Raw genomic sequence first — 22,172 nt, forward strand, 5'->3', positions numbered from 1 at the left:
CTGGGGCTTTGAGACATAAAGGAGCAGCAGCGATATGATCTCCAGGCCCTTCACAGCTCAGAACCACAGACTCCATCAATCTATCAGCTAAACAGAACTGGCAGCTTACCACATTATAACACCTTGCTTTTTTATTTCAGCGTAAGATGTATTTGGAAATCAGCCATGATTTGTCCCCTGGGTGACATAAGTTATTTTGCGTTACAGTATGTGTCAGCTGTAAGCAACAATTGACCACCTCCCCTATACAATACCATCCCTAACTTCAAAAACACTCCAATTATAAAATTAATGGTCCAGTAGTATTGTTCATTACAGTCATCACTGGACAATGTATACAAAGAAAAAATAGTAAAATTCTATGAAAATCCTGTTGTGATACTGCTAGTTTAGCCACCACGTGGTTTGCCAGGTAGGCACTAGTGTTTAATCTGTACGGGAGGGATTCAGTGCTGAGAGGTAAGTGCCAGCTTTTAAACTATTGAGGGCAAACCAATGAGCGAAGAAGAGGGGCTGCCTTTAGAATTAGGGTATCTATGGATTCCAAGTTAAAGTGGGTGTTAGCAGGTTTTCAAGTTTAAGGGTTATGGTATTTAGATGTACCGCTGCTTGCATAATTTTAAAGATATATTTAATGCATGCAAACAGTCTCCTTGTGCACTTTCATGCATTTACTACAGTATTAATAGATTCATAAAGGTGAGAGTACTGCTTTAAAACCTGCGTGCTAATCAAGATGTTGCAGAACGGTTGTACTTTGCAGGAAGGAAAGTACAGGAGAGTAAAGTGTTGTGAGAATAGCTGACTATCTCCTTTATGAACCCACACACGAGGGTTAAGTGTTGTGAGAATAGCTGACTATCTCCTTTATGAACCCACACACGAGAGTAAAGTGTTGTGTGAATAGCTGACTATCTCCTCACACAGGAGAGTAAATTGTTGTGAGAATAGCTGACTATCTCCTTTATGAACCCACGTAGGTTCACAGCCCTGTTAGAGGTTCACTTCTATAGGGAAGTGTCTCAGGCGAGAAAAGGCTGGAGTGAAGCTTTCTTTCCAATGGAAGGTCTTGGGAAACATGATACAGAATATTAGTTTTAGTGAGCCAGAATTCTTTTGGGTTCCTTTGTGTTTGTTGCACCACGATGCACATACAGTATATGGAGTTTTTTTGGCAAAAGCAAATGGGTAGTTGTATTATGCTATCCCTACTGCTGTTTATTAAAACAACCAGTTAAGCACAAAGCAGTAAAACAACATGTTCTGGTAACAATTAAATGAAATAACATGTTTTTAAAACTCTCCTCTGGGATATTAAGATGTAAATCCTCACTTTGTCTGAGAATACGCCCCAGGTTTTCAATTAAGCAGATGGAGTGTTAACAAAATTGTCATCCACTGGTACAGTACATGCTTTCCAAGAGTTTAATACCATTGAATTACTGTGACACTGAAGAAATAAACCAGTCCAGTGTTTAAATGGGAATAAAATAAAGCACACATCAAATTCTCCATATAATATAAATATGCCATATACATCCTTTATAGTATGCAAATATTGGGAACGCTTTGGCATTAATGCACATCTGATTAGAATTTTCATCCATCACTATAAAACACTGCATAGTATTAACTGTGTGAAACACCTCTACAGGGGGTTGACAAAAAAGGAAGCAGATTCAATTTTTCTTTTGCAGTTTTTGTAGATGATGTAATATAGCACATACCAGGGATGCCAACTGCACAGCAGTCATATGACAACTCATTTGCACAAAAGGATGTGTTATGCATGGCAGGTGTTTCTAATTTTATTTCCAGCCCATAAATATAATCCATTCTTGAGCTAACCTAACCTTTCCTAAAAAAGGAATGACATTCCTAAATCCTTGTTGAGCCTCTAGGGTCTGCAGACCAGAGACATCCATACACTTCAGAGGAAGCAGCTTTTGTATGTCTACCGCTGTATAAAGAATGTGCCCCCTGGGCAACGCACACATCCTCAATTAATGCAGCAGCCAGAGGTTTGCTGAGCAAATGCAGATTTAAGACAAGTTTAGGTGTTGACCTTCATCTTGGTGATTCTGCTAACATGAAGGAATGCTCTTTGAACAGTTTTAGGAAGTTTTTTTAAAAGAGATACAGAGTCTGTGTTTATCAAATACATTTCTTACTGGGAGTATTTGTTGCAGTCTGTTTCATCGCTGCAGTTATTATGATCCAGAATAAAACTGCCTTCAAGATACAGTTGTGCAACAATCAGGGCAGCATTGATTTTTCTAAAAACATTATTATGGCTGCCTGGAGACTACCCAGTGTTAGGTTGTAGTCAGCAGTACACTCATTCACAATAGCCTGCATGCATGCAGGAATAAGAGAAGAATGTGCTTTGTACCTGATCCAAGGTTATCTGTAAGCAGCCTGGAGAAACCCTCTGCAGAACATCTACGACAGAAATGCTGTTTTTAAAAAGAGTTTTGTAGAATTTTGCACTACACATATAAGTTATTAATTGTATCAGAAAATGGTTGGGTTTAGAGTTAGAGTTAGGTGGGTTAGGATAAGGTTTTGAGTTAGGGACAGGGTTAGGGTTATTTAATGTAAAAAGAAGTACACATTAATTACATGGTAACTATGCATAATAACATTGCAATTATATGTAACTACACATGTATTTACTAAGTAACTACTATGTAAGTACACAGTAAATAGAGGCATCATGTAAAGTGTTATCTAAAATAGCATTGTCTCTGATGGGGAACCTACATAATTTAAAAGAATAAAGTTTATATTTTGATGGCTGAATTTTTTAAGGAGTACCATTTGGCGGTAGTAAAAGAGCGTGCCACTGAGTCTTAGGGCAGTGATTTTTAGTTTGGAACACTGTCAACTAACATTCTTGCTACTTCTATTCAGGTATCACTCATAGACAGTCCAAACTGTGGTATTCCTAAACATACTAATCACAGTCTTTGTGAGTCTTCATTGTTTATCTGTGTATACTGCAGGCAACTGTCAAAACATCAGCCATTGTCCCCACACCTGCAAGGTCAAAGGGCAAACTTGTTTCTGTGTAACTTCCATTCATAAAACGGCTTTGTAATACAATAGATTTCAAAACATGTAATCTGGTAGCAATTAATCCTAAAACACATATCAAATGAAGGGTGTGTTCTCATCACCACAACACAGTGAGCGTTGACAGGGATCTTTGAAACTATGAAACGGTGAGTGATGCTCACAATGCATTACAGTAGTTATATAAAGCTTTTTATGAACTCTATGTATAAAACATTTATGGACTTATTCCATTATGGTATTACTAACAACATTTTTAGTAATACCTCATCCAGAATTCATTTACAGTCAAGGCTTGAAATTATAAACACAGGAATGTGTTAATGAGACACATGCTCACAGAACATTCCATATACAATTATCTAAATGTATACAATATAAACAAAAAAAAAGAAATTAAATGAATTTTCAATACAGTACTTTATTGTAGAAATATACAGTCATTTGGTTTAGCAATTAAACAGCCAGTGCCTGTGTCTCCATGTTTTGTATGAGAATCTGAACCCTAAGAGATTTCTTAAAGCAAATAAATGCAAGCTACAGACAAACTGCACCTTTAAAACATGAAAGCTGCTTGCAGGTCGTCTCATGACTGAACTGCTACAAATAATCAACTGCAAAAAGTCTCCTGCATATTTTATTTAGTTTTAAAAATAGATTTTGTTTTTAATATAAGGCAAGTTCCTTTAGTTCTCCTCTACCACCCAGACACTCAATGAGCGCACTGCTGCAGCACTAGAAGCTGATATAAATAGATGTGCACTTTGCCTGACACCAGAAAGACAAAGTTCCCAAGTGTTTTTCATTTCCTTAAGAAGCAGTATGCTCACAGTTTGGAGAGTTATTTCAGTAAGCTCTTAAACTGGGAGCTCTCCCTGTTTTACTTCTCTGTTTTCCATTGTTCCACTTAAAGACAAGTAGTGACTGACTTCTGGATCCTGCGTTCCAGTTTCTCTCCCTCTCTGGAAAACGGCTGCCCTTAAGTTTGCCAAGAAGGTTTCACAGGCACCTTTACACTTTTGCTCCTGAGTGGGCACTTTCCTCTGTCGTGATTGGTTGACCTCTGAGCAGCCTGCAGGTGGTGGGAGGAGCCTTCCTCTAATGTAGGAGCTGTGACCGATAAAGCTTTCTTTAGAATGCTGTGTTTGGGTTGAAGCAGAGTTGCATGGGTGGCCCCCCTTCCAGCAGATGTTGCCAGCAGTGCAGCTTTTTTGTTCTCAGTAGGATTTTTTGTTCTTACTGGGCCTCCTTCCCCTCCCTCAGTGCTCTCGGCCTCAGACTTTTGGTGCTGGCTGGAGCCTTTGCCCTTTTCTCTGCGTTCCTTCTCCAGAGAATGCAAGCTCTCCCAAGCTTGCTCGTACTCAGCTTTCAGCGATTCCAGCTCACGAGAGGCTTTGTCCCTCTTCTCTGCACAGTCTATGAGAAGCTGCTCTAGGGCGTGGAAGAACTCCTTCCCAAACCGTGAGAGGGCCTCATCTCCTGCAAGAGGAATAACAGACAGGATGTCAGGTTAGAGACAGTCTGCAATACACTGAGCTGAGGTTCCACAGTGTGAGAGGCTTGAATGTGAAATGAGAGTAACCATGTCACAGTGCTTTCCATCTAAATACATCCAACATATTGTATTAGATGTGCTGAGCTGTTATTGTGTGAAGGCTGGCACTTCAGTCATTCCTTAGTTTATTTTACTTTCAAAATTTCTCACCAGGCAAGAGAACTTTTGAAAAAGCAGCATCTTGTTTCCATCTCCTGCTTCTGCACAATTTGTACAGCTGGGAAAAGTGAATCACATGAAGAAGGTTAAGAGACTGCAGCTAAGTTTAGATTATAACCATCATGGCTCTTAGCTTTTAATCAAACCATCAGAACAAACTTCAAAGGTCACAAGAGATATCACATGTGCCAAAACCTTAATCCCTCCCACCTCAAAAAGGCCTAATAATATTTCCAACCCAGGACATGGTAAAATTTGTGCGATGCCAACAAGCTCCTCTGTGTGAATAAAGTTAACATAGTAACTGCAACATACAGTTCACATTGAGACAGGAGAGCAGAGAGATTTACGAGGAGCCATGTTTGTGTTTTAAAGTTTTAAAGGAGGGAAGTGTGACAAAAACACATATAAATCAAAGCTGTCTTCTGACGTGGCTTGGAATGCCGTAAATCTTCCTCATATATGGGTTACCTGGTTCTCATCAGAATACCTTCATCAAACACTGCCTGCCTGCCTGCCTGCCTGCCTAGAGGAGGCTTCAATCTGCAAATCCTGAGGACTACCTGACCCAAGGAAGCCAAGAGGTAAATGCCAGACTGAACCAAGCAACGGGTGCTTGCATGTATGGTGTGTCTTGTGGATCAGGTGTGAAATATTCACAGGGACAGATTTGGAGGCAGATATACTGACAGACACACTGATACAGAAACAAGACTGATAAAGATTGGCAGTAGAGCTGTAAAAAGATACTTTAGATAGACACCCCTACAGAAAGACAAAGAACAAAGGGATCTATATTCGTTGACTTTGATGTATTTCTTGTTGGGTGGATCTAGACGTTGCTAGGAGAAAAGTGGAACATTATACAATAGCTAGGCAGGTATCAAGAAACTTAAATGAGATGATGTCTCTTGGAGATAAAATGTGATCACTACATTATAAAGGTTGAATACCAAGGGTAAGAAGAACAGGACCTGTTAGGGTTACCAGAGGACCAGAAACATAGCTCGTTGAGGTTTTCAAAAACATCTGCAGCCCAGGTTCTGAGACTTCATAGTTTACAGCTATAACACCCACTATTAATAATATGGCGGCTTTATTTGTCCTTATATGCAATGCCAGAGGATACCTCTAATCTCATTGTGTAAATATTTAGGATAATTTTAGTAACAGTGGAAGGTACCAGAACTGGAGACTGATGGCTTATATTAATCTACACAGCAGGTGAAATAAGACCCTGCCACAGTGAAAGCTTCTTACTCACAGGCTTGCCAGCACAGCCACAGCCCTACCCTGGAGAGACCACACACTGAGCTGGTGACTCGGACTAACGCCTGGCCTCTCCACTTATACTGCCAAGAAACATATTCCATTAGATTATGGTATTGTGATGTCAGTCATTGCCACTAGAAACTGGGGTTAGATGAGGAGGTTCTTTGTAGTTTCTTTCAAGTGTTCTTGCTCGTGATAAGCAAACACCCTGAAAGTAATTACTTGCATAGCAAAGGAATTTATAAAACATTACGGAAATGCATAGCATTTATTTAAGAAGACTTTAACAGCAATATCCTGTTCACATTCATCCAGTTGTTTTATATTTTTAATGAATAGTTATTATGAAGTCCATTAGGAATTTAGCTACAGCAGAACTACAAGTCATTGAATTTTATGTCATTTTACTTTGTATGGACGTAGATGGATCTACTGTATATGTCACTGAATACTAAATACTTCTCTGCACACCAAACAAATGAGTTGACATCCTTAAGTCTCTGTTTTATAATTTTTTTCTTTTTTGTTTTTACATCTAATCGTCTATCCTCGGATTAATAGTGGTTTCTCTGCATGCTGTGTGAGTTGTCAGAGGAGTTAATGTTTTTGTCATATTTTACAAGGTAGTCAGGACACCCAGCTACTGTGTTCTCTACAATAGTACCGTAGGTTATTGAGTGCCCACACAGTACACAGAACCTATAGTTTAACATTTCATCTGAAGAAGTCTGATAGCTTCCTCAACCATCCTATTGTTGCTTATGATTAAGATGAAAAGCAACATAGTATCTGTTGCTACACTTTGTGAGAAGATGAAAAGAGCTTTGATGCTGGTGAAGAAGAAACATGGCTCTGGACAAATGCGCCAGAGAATTGCAAGGTTTGGGATAAAAGCTAAAGAGGATGCAGAGGTTGGGATGTGTAGTGGTTTACAAGGAATGAAGACTCTAGCCTGTACAGCTCAAACGCATCCTAATATTGTACTAATGAAGACAACAATGGACTTTCTTGCACAATGGTATTTATTTAGCAGTGCACAGATTGTTACAGTAATCACACCGCAGTTTGATATATAAATTATAGCCAATACTGTGTGAATTAGTGATCATTAATGCATTTTTTATTCATCTTTTATCTTCAATTTACTAAAAAATCTAAAATGTATGTCAGGCTTCTTTTTGTGTACCAAAAATATAAGCTAAGCTTCAGGTTTATAGCATCAAACTTTTACCCCATTCTCTTTTGCCCCCTTAAAATGTTCATATATAACTGTGTTTGAGCTTACTTTAGGATGTTTAGATATTAATTTAGTTAGATGCCTGTTTGACCAGCTCCCATTTCCAGTAGGCATCAGTGGTCATAGTGTTCAATCTACTGGAGGGGCATCGTGTTAGCTTCATCTCAGAGGCTGAGATTCCCCGGGGTCGTCAAGATAGGTTTTTCCTCATCATCAAATGCTGGAGTTCTGCCAAACCTCCCCTTTTAATCTACGAGGGCTTAGATTAAAACGCCCTCCAGGCCTGAAGACAGCTACTTCCAGGGGAGACTGGCCTTGGGCATGTATCCATTCACCAGCAATAACGAATCATATTTGGCTCATTAATCTCTACAATATGTTTCTCTGCAAGTATCCTCTTTAACATTATTTAGTGTTCTGTTTTGTTATTGCATTATGCCAGTTATACCCATTATAGCCAAGTGAAATAAAAGAAAGGTAAGAGAAACCCTGAGTGGTTTTAGCTAGTGTGTTCATGACAGGTTATATAAAACCAGAGTGGTGTTAGTTAGTTTGTTCATGACAGGTTATATAAAACCAGAGTGGTTTAAGTTAGTTTGTTCATGACAGGTTATATAAAACCAGAGTGCTGTTAGTCAGTTTGTTCATGACAGGTTATATAAAACCAGAGTGGTTTAAGTTAGTTTGTTCAAGACAGGTTCTATAAAACCGGAGTGGCTTTAGTTAGTTTGTTCATGACAGGTTATATAAACCCAGGGTGGGTTTTAGTTAGTTTGTTCATGACAGGTTATATAAAACCAGAGTGGTTTTAGTTAGTTTGTTCATGACAGGTGTGACAGAAACAGAATGATTCTTGGTGGTAAATCTCCCTCCCAACCTGTGAGGGCGCTAAGTAAAAGGAACAGAATACCCTGTACTGGATGGCCAGAAAATTAATTCCCCTGGTTAAAAGGAAGTTGGTCATCTAGAAAGGGAGCAGATTTCCAGTACACTAAATCATCAACCCGGAAGGGAAACGATGTGGCAGCCGTGGATTGGAGGAGCAGTTGAAATCATTAACCAAGGGGTCATTAGTGACGGTAGAAATAGGAGATTGAGCAAAGTGATCTGTTCCTTTGTTTATGGTTAAGGAACGACTCGGAAGGACCAGTGTTTGTGTATCATATCATGAGTGTTTTGTTTGTTTGTTTCTAATTGTTACTTGTTATTATTAGTAGAAGGCTGACACGTTCTGGACCTCCTGCCAGAGGCCAGCACTAGCCCGGACATCACTGCATCTGTATCATTATATACTGTATTTGCACCACGAGCACTACAGCACTCACCCAGGAGTGGGGACTGTGTTTGTATATTGTGGATGTAATAACTGTGTTTATTAGTTGGGACTGCAAACCCGTTTTATAGAACAGTGCAATACACATTGTTGTGTATTGCCTGGAATTATTGTTGAAGGTCACCAGACCTGGATTACAAAATAAATCGTTTTCTGTTTGGATTATCACTGTCTTTCTTCTCCTTGCGCACCACATCACTCCTACACCTGTACCCTGCGAACCACTTTGCCACACAGGTTATATAAACCCAGAGTGGTTTTAGGTAGTTTGTTCATAACAGGTTATATAAACCCAGAGTGATTTTAGTTTGTTTATTCATGACAGGTCACGTACAACATTTTTTGGTACTGAATAATTATGTAAACAAGGGCAGCCGAGGGAAGGCTTTGTGTTGAGAAATGAATACATTTTCTTCCATTTAATGAATCCTAACAACTAAAAAGATCTTAAAGTAACTGCTCTGAAAATATCTTTACACTTGTACTATATATAATTACAAGCGGCTGTGGTCAAACTGTAAATGATAAATTCCCAACTCACACACCATTGTCCTTTTACTTGGGTCATTTTTCTTCCAATTACTCTGGGTAAAACATAATAATCAGCTACTGTAACTTGACTTTTTCTAAAGGGAAGCACTCTATGTGAGAGCTACATGTTGAATAAGATAAAGGCCTTCCTGTGTTGCCTTTCTTTGCTCACCTTGGTTCTGTGATGGCTTCAGAGCCTCCACTGCCTCCTGGATCTGCTCAGAGCTGTTTTTAAAGACTGTCAGAAAATCCCGCAGAGCACTTTCTGAAGCTGTTGTTTTCAGGCTGCTATAACATGAAAGCACCCCTGCAAGAAAGCAAGGAGCACAGGGTTTTAGGAGTTTTAATGACATTTAACCATTATTTATGTCACCTTTATTGTAAAATACTAAGAAGAAGAAGAAGAAGAAGAAGAAGAAGAAGAATTGAAAAGGTTTTCAGTCTTTAGGGACTGTTTTTCAGCGAGCAGATTTCCCAGGTGGAAGCACGATTGTCAGTCAGTTAGAAAATAGAGCGCTGTGCTGCTGCTGAGAGTTGGGCTACGATACATTTTCTTACAGCTGCATTTCTATTAAGTCGAGTTACAAGAACACGAATCACAGCATTCCCCTTTTAGTTAAAAAGCCTGTCACTGACAATTATTGAAATAGTCATTGTATTGTTGTTCTATTTCTGTTTTAGGTTTGCCCGAATGTATAAGAGGATCAAAATAAATTGCTCAGCTGAAACTAACAGAAGTCTGCATTCATGTTAATATTTATGCAAACGAGGATTGATTTGCATGGTTTATTTATTTATTTATTATTTTAGTAATATGTATAAATAAATCAATAAATAAATAAATACATTAATTAAAATGTAACGTGTTTTGCTGAATCACAATACACATTTAAAATTCAATTTGGCTTAGGCCTCTATTACTCAAGATTTTTTTTTTTTTTTTTTTTTTTTTAAGACAATATTTACGAAGTTCTTAAGATGAAATTTAGGACGATCATGAGAAAAATGGAAGAATTGAACTTAAGAACAATCTTACTATTGTCTTACAGACTTTCGTAAGTTTTGTCTTAAGAAGACTTTCAAGAAAATGGCCCCTGGCTGACTGCTCCTCTGTGGGCTCTGCCACGATTGATTAGCATTGTGGGATGCACGACACTGTTTAGCATATAATTTGCATATCAATTGTGTACATTAACATTAAGTGCAGCTTAGTTCAGTTCGCCGCTGGAGCTCCTTATGAAACCAACTTGCACCAGAGCCACTTGGAGCGGCAGAGGAATATGTGCTTTCATCAAAACAGCGTCGAGGCAAACTTAATTGTTTCAGGTGGCGCTTTACTCATGTACTTAATTGGGACTTGAGTTCGGCACACCTCTAGAGCATCCATCTGAAATTGTCCTAACTCTTTACAACCCCAGAGGAAACTGCTTGTCTTGGTGGAAAAAGTGGGTAACTCTTTGTACTCTTTGAATTACATCACACTATTAGTGGACTAGTGGACAAATCCACTGACTGACCTTGCAAAGGGGCACACAGAGTCTCTGCCACGTTCTCCTGGAAAACCTGGTAGGCTTGCCTGACTCCCTGGATCAGTGCTTCAGTGTACTGGATCTGCAGGTTGTACAGGGACCTGTGGAACTCCAACTCTGCCTGTAAAGCTTCCACCTGTTTTGCAAATAAAAGACAGCATAACTTACTTGTCACATGCATGTTCAGAGAACCATTATGTTTCTATTTAACTGGGTTAAAAAGTAAATCATTTATTTAATTGAATCAAATATTGTTAGTGCCTAAACAGGCCTGGAGAGTTAGTTAGATATAATCTACTTTGAGAACAGGCACTGACAGCATAACACTCATCTAAAATAGAACTGAAATAAATTGTGGAAGTTTAAATAGGACTTTAGACACAGACATGCCAATACAAATTTGTAAATATTGTGTTTGGGCAGCATCAATAAAATTGAACCCCAGCATGCTAGTATAGTTAAAACAATGAGTTAAACTGCTGAATGTTTCCGAGTCAGCCCCTAGCTGCGCCAGTTATCAGGGTGATAAGCTTTTCTGCCCTGAGGTGACGTGACAGTGTTGCTAGGCTTCGATGGTCACTTTCACTCAGTACATAAGAACATAAGAACATAAGAAAGTTTACAAACGAGAGGAGGCCATTCGGCCCATCTTGCTCGTTTGGTTGTTAGTAGCTTATTGATCCCAAAATCTCATCAAGCAGCTTCTTGAAGGATCCCAGGGTGTCAGCTTCAACAACATTACTGGGGAGTTGATTCCAGACCCTCACAATTCTCTGTGTAAAAAAGTGTCTCCTATTTTCTGTTCTGAATGCCCCTTTTTCTAAACTCCATTTGTGACCCCTGTACATTCAATAGAGAAGGTGAGGTCCAGTAATAATAAACGCAAATCGCTTCAAAACACAAGACAAATAATACATAACAACTGAAAGCAATAGTGTGTGTGTATGTCTGTATGTGAGCTGCAACTTGAATCCATTTCCTCCAAACAGCTTTCTAGCTCTGCAACCACTGCAGCTACTAACAAATATAAGACGAGAGCGAAATACAAACGCAGCTCTCAGTCCTTATCAGTACAAAACCTAAAAGCATCCTGATTAATAAACAGACAATGAACCTCACTGTATGAAAGCAAAACAACACCAAAATAAATCTGATTGATGTCAGCATCAAAATGTGAAAAAATATAATGCTTGGGCTTTTCGTAAACAAAGATAAAAGAGAATAGGAAACTCGATGAGGCTTTATGCAAATATTTTGAAGCCAGCTTGAGTGAAATGATACATTTTAAAGGTCATTTACTAAGGCTTATTTTGCATTTTTAAGTCTTGAATCTGCAATCCTTAAAAAACGCATTACTGTAATGCCCCATAGCTCATAAGTTGAGAGTGGCAGAGTGACAGAAGTGTTGCACATTAATCAAGAGCACTTATCTATGGAAGCCTTTGTTTATTATTAATGAGTACTGTCCTCTAAGAATGCTACAGCACAGCTCTTACCTGGAATGGGTGCTTTGATAACCTCCCAGAGTAAAGTAATAGAAGAACACTCAGCCCCCTCTGTCCATCACAGATAAACCGCATGGTTTTCAGAATGGCTTTTAAAGCACCAATTATCACCTACTTGTTTCAGATATCTGTAAATGTATTTCAATCTGTATGTTGTTCTAATGCAATGCATTTCATCAACATTAGTTGGTTACCAACACAGCAAACTTACTAGAACTTCTGAGATAGCTTATACAACAGTGTGTTTTGTTGGTTGTGCCCTCAATGTTTAAATGTTCAGCTGGCACAGTGTTTGTGTGAGTGTGCTTGTGTTCCCAGTAAGATGCACTGGAAAAGTAATAAAACACTATTACTTTAGTCACTAAAACAGGCTACAACATGAGGCTGAGTGTTGTATTTTCTTCTACCTGCCCTATACAATTACCAAGAAAGTAAAAAGTGATTTAAAAAAAAAAAAATGTCATCTCTGTGATTCATCAGAAAAGGTCAAATAAGAACAAATGTAAGACACAGCAATAGGGAGAAAGAAACATGGTACGATGAAACGAATGCATAATTGTATCTGCAGGGCTGTAACTCGTGCTCAGATTTTGAAAAAGTAGAAATGATAGCATGTAGTCCCCACTTGTTCTAAATGTACAGTATTTTTTATTTTTTATTTAGTATGTAATATTATAACATCGTAATTACAAAATAAAATACAAAAATGTGTGTTTTGCTTTGTAAGACATGCTTTTACCAAAACCTTCTGTCCCACCTGCTGCAATGCCTTCAGTCGGGAGTAATCTGCGGTTTTAACCAGGGCCTCAGCAGCTCTCCTCGCCCGCTGCTGAGGGGCCCCTTTGGGGACGGCAGGCAGCACTGAAAGCACATTCTCTGTAGTCAGTTCCTGGCTCACCCGCTGCTCCATTCTCGCCTGCAAAACAGTCACGCTGTGAGCAAGAGTGCATTTTCTTCATTAATAGCACCCTGGGAGCTGGCGCATTAAAATGTGAAGCAAAGGAGAATAAACACACACACACATACACACACACAGAGCACAGGTGGGAAGACATACAACACACACTGAAAGTTATAAATAATGTATCCAACTGTAATGGAAGGGAGGTGCTTGACAGCTGAGCTCGTTGTTTTATTTGGCTGGGCTCCCGCAACACTTGAAGTTATTGTTACTGCTTATATCCCTTTATCCATCAGGGCAGGAATTTCACAGGCAGCTGCAATGCAAGCTTCCAATGTGTGTTGACTGTCTTGGAAGGACCACCATGTAAGTGGAGGAGAACGCTCATTCCAGTCCTTGGCTACAGCTGTATGTAGAACAACCAGCTATAACTCCACCAAACACTGGGCTACAGTTACCCAAACCTACTGTATACAGGTCATCAAAATATATTATACATGCTTCTGACTGACGGTGCAAAATTCATCAGTATTAGCACATCAATACATACAGTTGTGTAAATGTATACTCATACCAACACTTCATGAATGTGACCCAAGCTACATTAAATTTTGCTCCAGTGGAATACCTGCATCACAGTGGTGGAAATAATGGTTAGAAACTAGTTATATGTACAGCTATGTCCAAACGTTTTGCATGACCTTGGAGAATATCTCATTTTGTTTCATAAAGTCGAATGAAACCTGCTGAGTAATGTTACATTGGCACATTAAATTACATACAGCTTTGTAGTTTTCCATATACTTAACGAAAATTGTGACATTTCAAAATGTAACATGAAATACCAGACTACTATTATGGCTTCCAGTTGACTTTGCCATACCATTTTGTAGTTTCTTACATTACATGGAATATCTAAATTATGTTCATATGTTTTTTTTGTTTTTTTTTGTTTGGTTTTTTTTTTAATAAGATTCAATCTTGAAACTCTAGGTGATGCAAAACTTTTGGTCATAGCTGTAGATCTTAATGTGTGTCACAGTCCTATCTGTTATCAATTTAAGATTGCTGTCTGATGCATTTCTTAGTGATGATACCATTAAGGTAATGAGTGATGTGTCTGTTCACAAGATGACATTCTTAAGAGACATAAGTGTACTGTAGTTTTTCTAAAGAGGACTTTTTAGACTGATACAAAGATTGGTTGTGGGCCAGCAAACAAACTATCATTAATAAAGTTAGTTTGTATGGAAAAGTGCAAAGCCCTGGCAGAGTGCACAGTCTTTTCATGTTTGGAGGAGGAGACGGGGAAAGCTTAAACAGTTCAAGAGAGTGATCAGTACCTGTCAAATATACGAGGAAGGTTAAAGGTTAAAAGCCTTTTCCCTTGTTGTTTACAATTAACAGTGTAATATATTTGTTACAGGCTTGTGAATTATTAGACACAGACGCATAAACACCATCCATTGTCCTGACAAAATGAAATGCTGCCCAAGCTCACTTTCCTCTTGAGGTTCCAAAGAGGGGAACATGCAATACAGTTAAACCTTTGATGCAGGATTTTCCTAATGGAACTTTCAAATAGTTCAGTGATGATTTCACTGATTTTACAGGAACCGTGAACAGAGAAGGGAGAGGGATGTCTCCTGTTCAATTTACTAATCAGGTAGGGGATGGGAAAGCATGCCTGTGTTAGATGTATTTGGATTTGCACTCACAGCACTGCAGTGTATGGCACATTTTACATTACACTTTTATACTAATTCTAAAGGCAATGCGATTGTTTGAAGCTCAAAACTAGTTTCCAATGGCACCAATGTTAAATATAACGCACCAAACAAGAACACTCTGTGAAATAGTTACAAATAACACCTGTGTATATTCTTGGGAGCCCTGGGACTGATTTCACTGAACACAAGAGTCCCTGGGCATTAGGAACACACACAGTTTGAATGGCTTGTTTCTACAGTTTCATTACACAAGGGTGTGACACAGCCCATCTGCTTTCAATGGTTTTTACACTCGGAACAAAATCCCAGCTGGATCAACTGGAGTTCAGGACTTAACTACTGTATTGTCAAGGTCTGATCCCTCTACCTTCCAAACAAACTTGTGATATTGTGCTCCTGTTCTTTGAGAATACTTAATGTAAAGTCAAGACCAATCTGAGCTTCCCTTGTATGTGAACCTGCACACTGCACTCCATGTCCTTGCAGAGCTATCTCCCCTGGAGTGTCTCTACAGCCACCTGTATTTCATCTCTGCTTGTTTACACATGCTCAGCCACTCTGTTTAACTGTGTGCCAATTAGGTGCAAATTAATTGGTGGCAGCTCACGTCAGGGTTCTGCAGTTCCTTTTCTCTGGCAAGACTTTGATCCTTCTTGACAGATAAGGTGTCTATGTTGTGTCTAAACCCCTTCTTGGATTACAGCCAATTCATTAAAACAGAAAAAGAGTCACAGGCATGTACTGTTAAGAAACGTCAGGCTTAAAGATTTATACATTCTTTTTTAACTCTGTGCACTGCTGTGTTTTTTGGTGTGGGGGGGGGGCTGTTTCTGTGCCAACTGTGTGAGTTGTTTGAGTCAGATTTTAAACACGTATTTTTCAAACTGAGAAACACTAGACATTGGGGGCTTTCTCATGTCAGTAGAAAATATACATTGATTTTCAAGCTAGTGCGAGGGGAAATGTACTAAAGCACCTCCCTCAAATGTGTTAAGGTTAGTAGTACAGCCACTTGTTTCAATTTCTGTAATAACAAGGTGCTTCAGATCAGAAACGAGTGTGTCCTGGGTATATATCTGAGTATGAGAATAAAGCTCCATTTCTCCACTGCTTACGTAACAAGCAGAGACCAGGGTGCAAACTGCTGAGTGTTTCAAGCACTGTGCTAAGGAGACGTTACAGAGCTTGTAATCTTGTCTCACTTGCAGGGTCAGAATTCATAACAGCAGTACATCATACAACACTCCGTTACATACCTATTCATTTGAGCCTTCACCTTTATTTTAATTAAACCCAAGGTAGATTAGAATTTTCCATGTACAAAATAATTATTATGTTAAATCCTATAATTACACCGTGTAACAATTTTTTTTTTTTTTTTTTTTTTTTTTTTTTTTTGGTTCCTGGGTAGTAAGTGTTATTTCCTAATTGCTTATGCCTCAAAAGTATAGAAAATGGCTATTATTCCCCACAAACTTTGCTTTTGTGACCAGGACAGTGATATTTCAAAATATCACTATTTCCAATGGGAAAACGGGCAAATGTGTGTCTTTTCGTTCACATAAAGTCAGAAAAAAACAACATATGAATCCAAATTAACATGTATTTGTACTAAAGTAATACAAAAATGACTACAAAAGATTTAGAAGTGAGTAGTTTTTCGAGATTTACGATTATACTGTAAATACAGAGATTAGATTATACTGTATTTACAGGCAAATTTTGATACAAGACAAGGTTGATGATTTATCAGGCCATTCTCGCTGGCAGTGATGCCATTATGAAAATGTTTTGGGTAGAATTTTTCATAAAATCTAGTTTGTATGGGGGAGGGGTTGCAGTTCTTAGGTTAGCCTTAGATTTGAAGGGCATCTACTGTGTAATAGTGACCTCTATACTACGAACATGCATTTCTGAGATGATTTGTGAGGGTTATAATAAATAAATAATGAAGGTGTAGAGAGCTTAATCTCACCCCTTGTCTCAATGCATGATGTTATGTATCAATGTATGCACCAGTTGTAGCTCTGATGTCCATTGGCTTCCCCTGCCCTGCCCAGCAGCTCTTTCAGAATAAAAGTAACCTGCTGGGACAGATGGAACTGAATCAGGTTAAACAATCACAGCCTCTCTGACTGTCAATGTCATTCCATCTTTCCTCCCTGTCAATGTCATTCCAGTGTCCCTGCCTATCAATGTCATTCCAGCCTCCCTGTCTGTCAATGTCATCCTAGCCTCCCTGCCTGTCAATGTCAATACCAGCATGAGGAATAATATAACACTGCACTTCAGTAACACAGGGGAACAAAGTGGAAGGAAATGTAAGCATCTGAAAAGAAAACAGTAAGCTTGATGTGTTCCAAATTCTGAAACTGTTTTCAAAACGGACCTAATGTGGACCCCTTGGAGGTTATTCCAGTGGAGCCTGAGAGATGTTCTCATGTATATCAGACATCCCACATCACCGTGACGATGAGCAAGCTGCAGGCAATGCACTCACAGTACCTATAGCGCCGGATCCACATTACTGACACATTTCACACAGCTGTAAACTGAACTCACTGATTGGACATTGTATAATGGATTTACTTCAGAAAGCTATAAACTGAACTCACTGATTGGACACTGTAGAATGGATTTAGTTCCAATTGCACTTTTACATGACTATAGCAGCAGCATCAGTGTATATAGCATCTACCACTGGAACTGTAGAGGAAGTACAATAGTTATATTGCACAGCAGGATCAGTGTCTTATGAAGAAGGCTTACTGTAATGTGAAAGGGGAATTACAATGTTACTGAAGAGAAAGAAAGATTAGAGCCTCATGTTTCAGATCGCCTGTCTGATACTTTCCTAAAACGCCTGCGAGCGCCAGTATCATTGTCTATAGCAATTTCCTGTTTACACTTATTATTATTTCACACTTATTGGCAACAAATAATAAACATCTTAGGATCAAACAAGCAATTCTTAATAAACTCCATCAAGAAAATGTGCTTCCATAACTATAAATGCGTATCGTACAAGGTAGATAATGCATTTTTCATCAACATTTTTGTATTGGTTGTTCAAGTTCTTGTTAAAACGTGTAAAGAAGCTGCTGTCGGTATTCATGATGGTAGTTTGTATTCTCTGACTGGTCTCACTGTTTTCCAGCCTTCATCATGACAGGAGTACTCAAACCTTGCTGTTTGTCACAGATGCCCGCTATGAGAGAGGACATTGAGAAGCTGTGGCTGCTCCATCACTGCTGCCAATGCACACCTGCTCCTGGTTCAGCAGAGCACAAGGGTTCACTCCCCATCGGGACTGTCTCAAGGCTTTGTTAAATCTGTGCATGTCTCATAGGTGTTTTTCTCTGTTCTATAAACACTGTATCTTTACTCAAAGTCCTGCATTCCAGGGTCTACTCATTGGGTCTACTGTGCATGTTTTTTAAATCATTAAAACAGGAACCTTACTGTTGTTTTACAACACTGATACACAAAGACACACAATGCAAATGACCATTGTTCAGATTCATGCCATGACCACTTACCTATTTACTGTACTGCTTCATAAAGACAATATTCACCATAGCTTTACTGTTTCATTTCTTGCACCCCTGGTACCCATTTCAAGCACTGTTCCATGTTCTACAATGTCCTCATATTACACTGGACTGCTGTGTGAAGGTTCTGTCACATATCAAATTAAATATACTAGAGCCGGGCACACTAGCAATAGGCTACCAAGGCTAATAAATGAAAGGATTCTAGGAAAAGATTTGTTTCATACTCACACATGTTTTTTTTTTTTGTTTGTTTGTTTTAATCATCTGGGTTTGCATTCTTAAGCTGACCTTTATAAAATGCATTTCAACAGAAAAAATAAAAATGATATACCATCAAGATGAACCCTGCATATTGTTATGAAAGAAACAATTATTGGACTTGCAATGTATGGATGGTGTTACCTGTGAAAGTCAGAAGAAATTACATTGATAAAAATCTTAATGACACACACACACAGGCACAAAACCAGAATGGCAGTGAAAGGACACAAAGGGTAAGAATGGACTAAAGGAAATGGGAAACCACACGCTTGAATGAAATAGACAGAAAATTGGAAATACTTTTTTTTGTGAAGGTTTTTGGGTTGTTTTTTACAGAGCTCCTTTTTTTAGCAGCCCAGCTCTGTACCAAAGTCATCCTGCTTCCATGTTGTGGTGAGTTAGAGGCTGGGGAGACCCTTTCTATTCTTGGCCAACTTGTGCAGCCCAAACAGTGCATTAACAATAATGAAGAAAACAGTGGACTGTTTGTATCTGTTTACTATCCTGCAATATGTGTTCTTAGTCATCATTTATTACTGGTTCAGCATTCGTGGATAATTGGCAAGTTTTAAAAAGTCACCAGTACATTGTACCTGACAGGTATAAAAATGACCACTAGGATGCACTAGTAATCCCCATCATCACTCCCACTCTAAAAATAACTGTGAAACCAATTATTTTACTGGGATTTCAACACATATTAATTTGATAATCTGTTATGCCATATCTGTAAGGTATGAGTTTGTCTTACTTTACTTGAAGACGGGAAGCATCAATCCAGTTTTAGTACCTTTTATCTGTATGCAAATCTGGGGCCAAACAAATTTTAAGCTCAGCTGTTGTGCATACAATAAGAGACAGGTAAACTATGTAAACTATAATGTACTACCATAGTATCTGCAATTCGCAACTGCAGTGTCTCACAGATAGTATTCCAGGCTCACAGTTGGCTCCACTAGCATTACAAGATATATTTGTTTAACGAGTAGTACTGCTATGGGTTTATGATTCTTTTTGAAATATTAACCAATGCCTCATTACAATAATTGTAGTACAGCACATAATATGGACAGCTTACCATGCATTTCATCCAAATGCAGGAGCCATGGTTAATGTTGTCTGCTTATTCTGCTCACCAGAGAAATACATATTCAGTGCCTAGAAAGTCTACACCCCCTTTCAGAATTTCAAAATACCATACAGCTAACAAGAACTTTTTAAAATTGAGCCACTAACCAAGACACTTGAGATAGAATTTCCTGTAAAAATGTTTCACTTATGTCTATCAGAATTTTAAATTGAATTATTGACCTTAATAACAAAGACTGGAGTTCTGCAAAGAAAATACCTAAAGAAAGACTATGGGAGTTTTCTGGATGAGAACTTGCTACCTTTAAACTGTGTTCAGACTAAAACCGATTTCAGACCCTGGAGATTGGTTTTGACAAAAGATCTACTGTGTTTATACAAGTATATTACTTTATACAAGTACAGTTCAGATTGAGATTGGTAGCTGCAGTATTCCTTTACCATTTAATCAACCTGTTTCTTTTTTATTTTAATGGCAAGAAAAAACTAATTTTCAGATATTTGTAAAACAGAAAATAAAACTTTGCAAAATGTAAAAGAAGACAAAAAACAACAAGAATGATAACATAACTAAAAGAAAACAGTCTGATGTATTGTTTTAGCCCAGCACATCTTTGTGATTGCCAATGAGGAATGTAGGCTACTGCTTTAGTCATTTTCTGGAATATCTAAAGCAAACCCTAAAGTCATTAAAAAAATCAAAACATAGGAAAAATATTTAACCCTTTAAGGACCGTGATCGTGTAAACACGATCATACTGAAATGTCATTCTGAGCCTATGATCGGGTAAACGTGATTAAAAAAAAAAAAAACGCACTTTGTTTCTTTGATTTACTAGGCCACCATACTTTGCAGTACAGCTTGTTAACGCATATCATTGGATAGGGGAGGGATTGAATTTCACTGTCTGATTGTTTGTTTTTTGTGTGACGTCGCTGAAACGGGCACTTCATTTTTAAAGGGTGGAGACATTTCACTCCGTCGCTGAACGGGTAACGCACTTCCATTTTTAAAGGGTGGACATAGCATCACCGCCAGCAACGTAGAGAAAAAAACATGACACAGGAACTTGTTTAACACTAAAAAAAAAAAAAAAGATTCTTTTTACCCCGTAACCATTTATCCGATATATTTGACTTAGTTACAATAGAACATGTATTCTCCCTCATGTGTTTTAATATTTATGCTTTTATAACATTTTTAAATATCAATAACTGATAATAATGGAATGAAAGAACTATTGTTTTATTTATAAATATTTATTTGAGAAAATAAATCAAGACTAATGGCCATTATTGCTTAAAAAATAATCCTGTCTTTTAAGAATACGAATTTTATTTAGTCGTCTTGTATAAGAATTCTAGAATAATGGGGAAGGGAATTTTAATAAAGTGTCTTGTAATTTGCCCAAACATCAATATTTTTCAACAAAACTTTTAGGAAGTATTGCAAGGTTCCTCGGGTCATAGAAGAACATATTTTTATACATGTATCTCTAAACAGAATACATAATAATAAAAACAAGTAAAAAAAAAAAAGGAATATGAATATGATTGTGATGAGTCAAAGGGGTTTCGGTCTGCAATTCAGCCTCCCAACAGTAGAAGGCATCAAACCAACTCGGGACTTCCCTTACCAAGGTCTTGTGACCATGACAAAAGTTATCTTTTTGAGGGGCGGCACCTTGGTGAGGGGCGGAAGTGCGAGTATGTAAATTCCAGCCACTGGAGTCAAGTGAAGTTAAGGATACCTGTCAGTCTGGGATTGGTGATCCACTGACTACCGGGGCGGGGTTTGCATACTAAAGGGAACGTGCTACTGTGGTCGGGGTTGGTCCTGAGGAAGTACGTGCGGGGTGGACTGTGTTATTTACTTTTAATTATGGACGGAGGCCTTACTAACTTTGCTCTTCTATTCTTCTATTTTATTCCTTTTTGTTTCATTTTGGATTGAGCAGATCACGAAGAGGATTAAGAGGCTTCCATTCCTTTATTTCTGATTACTCCAGCACTCCCTCCCTCACATCCTTCTTTATTGTTTTTTTTTTCTTTTCCGTGTAATATTAAATAACATTTTTCCCTCCCTCACATCCTTCTTTATGATTTTTCTTTTTTTTTCCCGTTAATATTCAAGAACTTTTTATTTTTTTTTATTTTTTTTTTACACGTCAATCGCTGTCTGGAAAATCCATTTTTACTCACACGCCTCACAATGATGTTGAAAAAAAGTAAAAAGTATATATGGTTTCTGAATTACTTTAGTGTTCCCCAGAATGTGCTGAAAAAAGGACACCAATTCCAAGATACTACTGTAAAAAATAGATTTTTTGTGAATTTTTATAGGTAGAGAGACAAACTACAACTACAGCCAAAAAAAACACTGGCCCTGGGGCAGGGGAAGCAAACTGAAAAATTCTTGGTCCTTAAACGGTTAAAGACAA

General features: G+C 38.2%; 1 protein-coding gene and 1 long non-coding RNA gene across 3 annotated transcripts in view; one reads left to right on the forward strand and one right to left on the reverse strand.

Moving 5' to 3' along the window:
• Nucleotides 1-3,487: 3,487 nt before the first annotated feature.
• LOC121299626 overlaps nucleotides 3,488-22,172 on the reverse strand; it is a 103,679-nt gene continuing 84,994 nt past the window's right edge. For both annotated transcript variants that reach the window (XM_041227482.1, XM_041227474.1), the window contains exons 8-11: nucleotides 12,954-13,112; nucleotides 10,680-10,827; nucleotides 9,335-9,469; nucleotides 3,488-4,554 (exon numbers count right to left, since the gene is read on the reverse strand). In XM_041227482.1, coding sequence (XP_041083416.1) covers nucleotides 4,055-4,554; nucleotides 9,335-9,469; nucleotides 10,680-10,827; nucleotides 12,954-13,112 — 942 coding nt within the window. In that variant the 3' untranslated portion in view covers nucleotides 3,488-4,054. The remainder of the gene's footprint in view (nucleotides 4,555-9,334; nucleotides 9,470-10,679; nucleotides 10,828-12,953; nucleotides 13,113-22,172) is intronic.
• Nucleotides 4,739-20,185, forward strand: LOC121299639. Its single transcript, XR_005947437.1, has 3 exons — nucleotides 4,739-5,373; nucleotides 14,711-14,763; nucleotides 17,985-20,185. It is a non-coding gene; the product is annotated as an uncharacterized LOC121299639 (long non-coding RNA).

This window comes from Polyodon spathula, chromosome 2, assembly GCF_017654505.1.
Source record: "Polyodon spathula isolate WHYD16114869_AA chromosome 2, ASM1765450v1, whole genome shotgun sequence".
Classification (NCBI taxonomy): Eukaryota; Metazoa; Chordata; class Actinopteri; order Acipenseriformes; family Polyodontidae; genus Polyodon; species Polyodon spathula.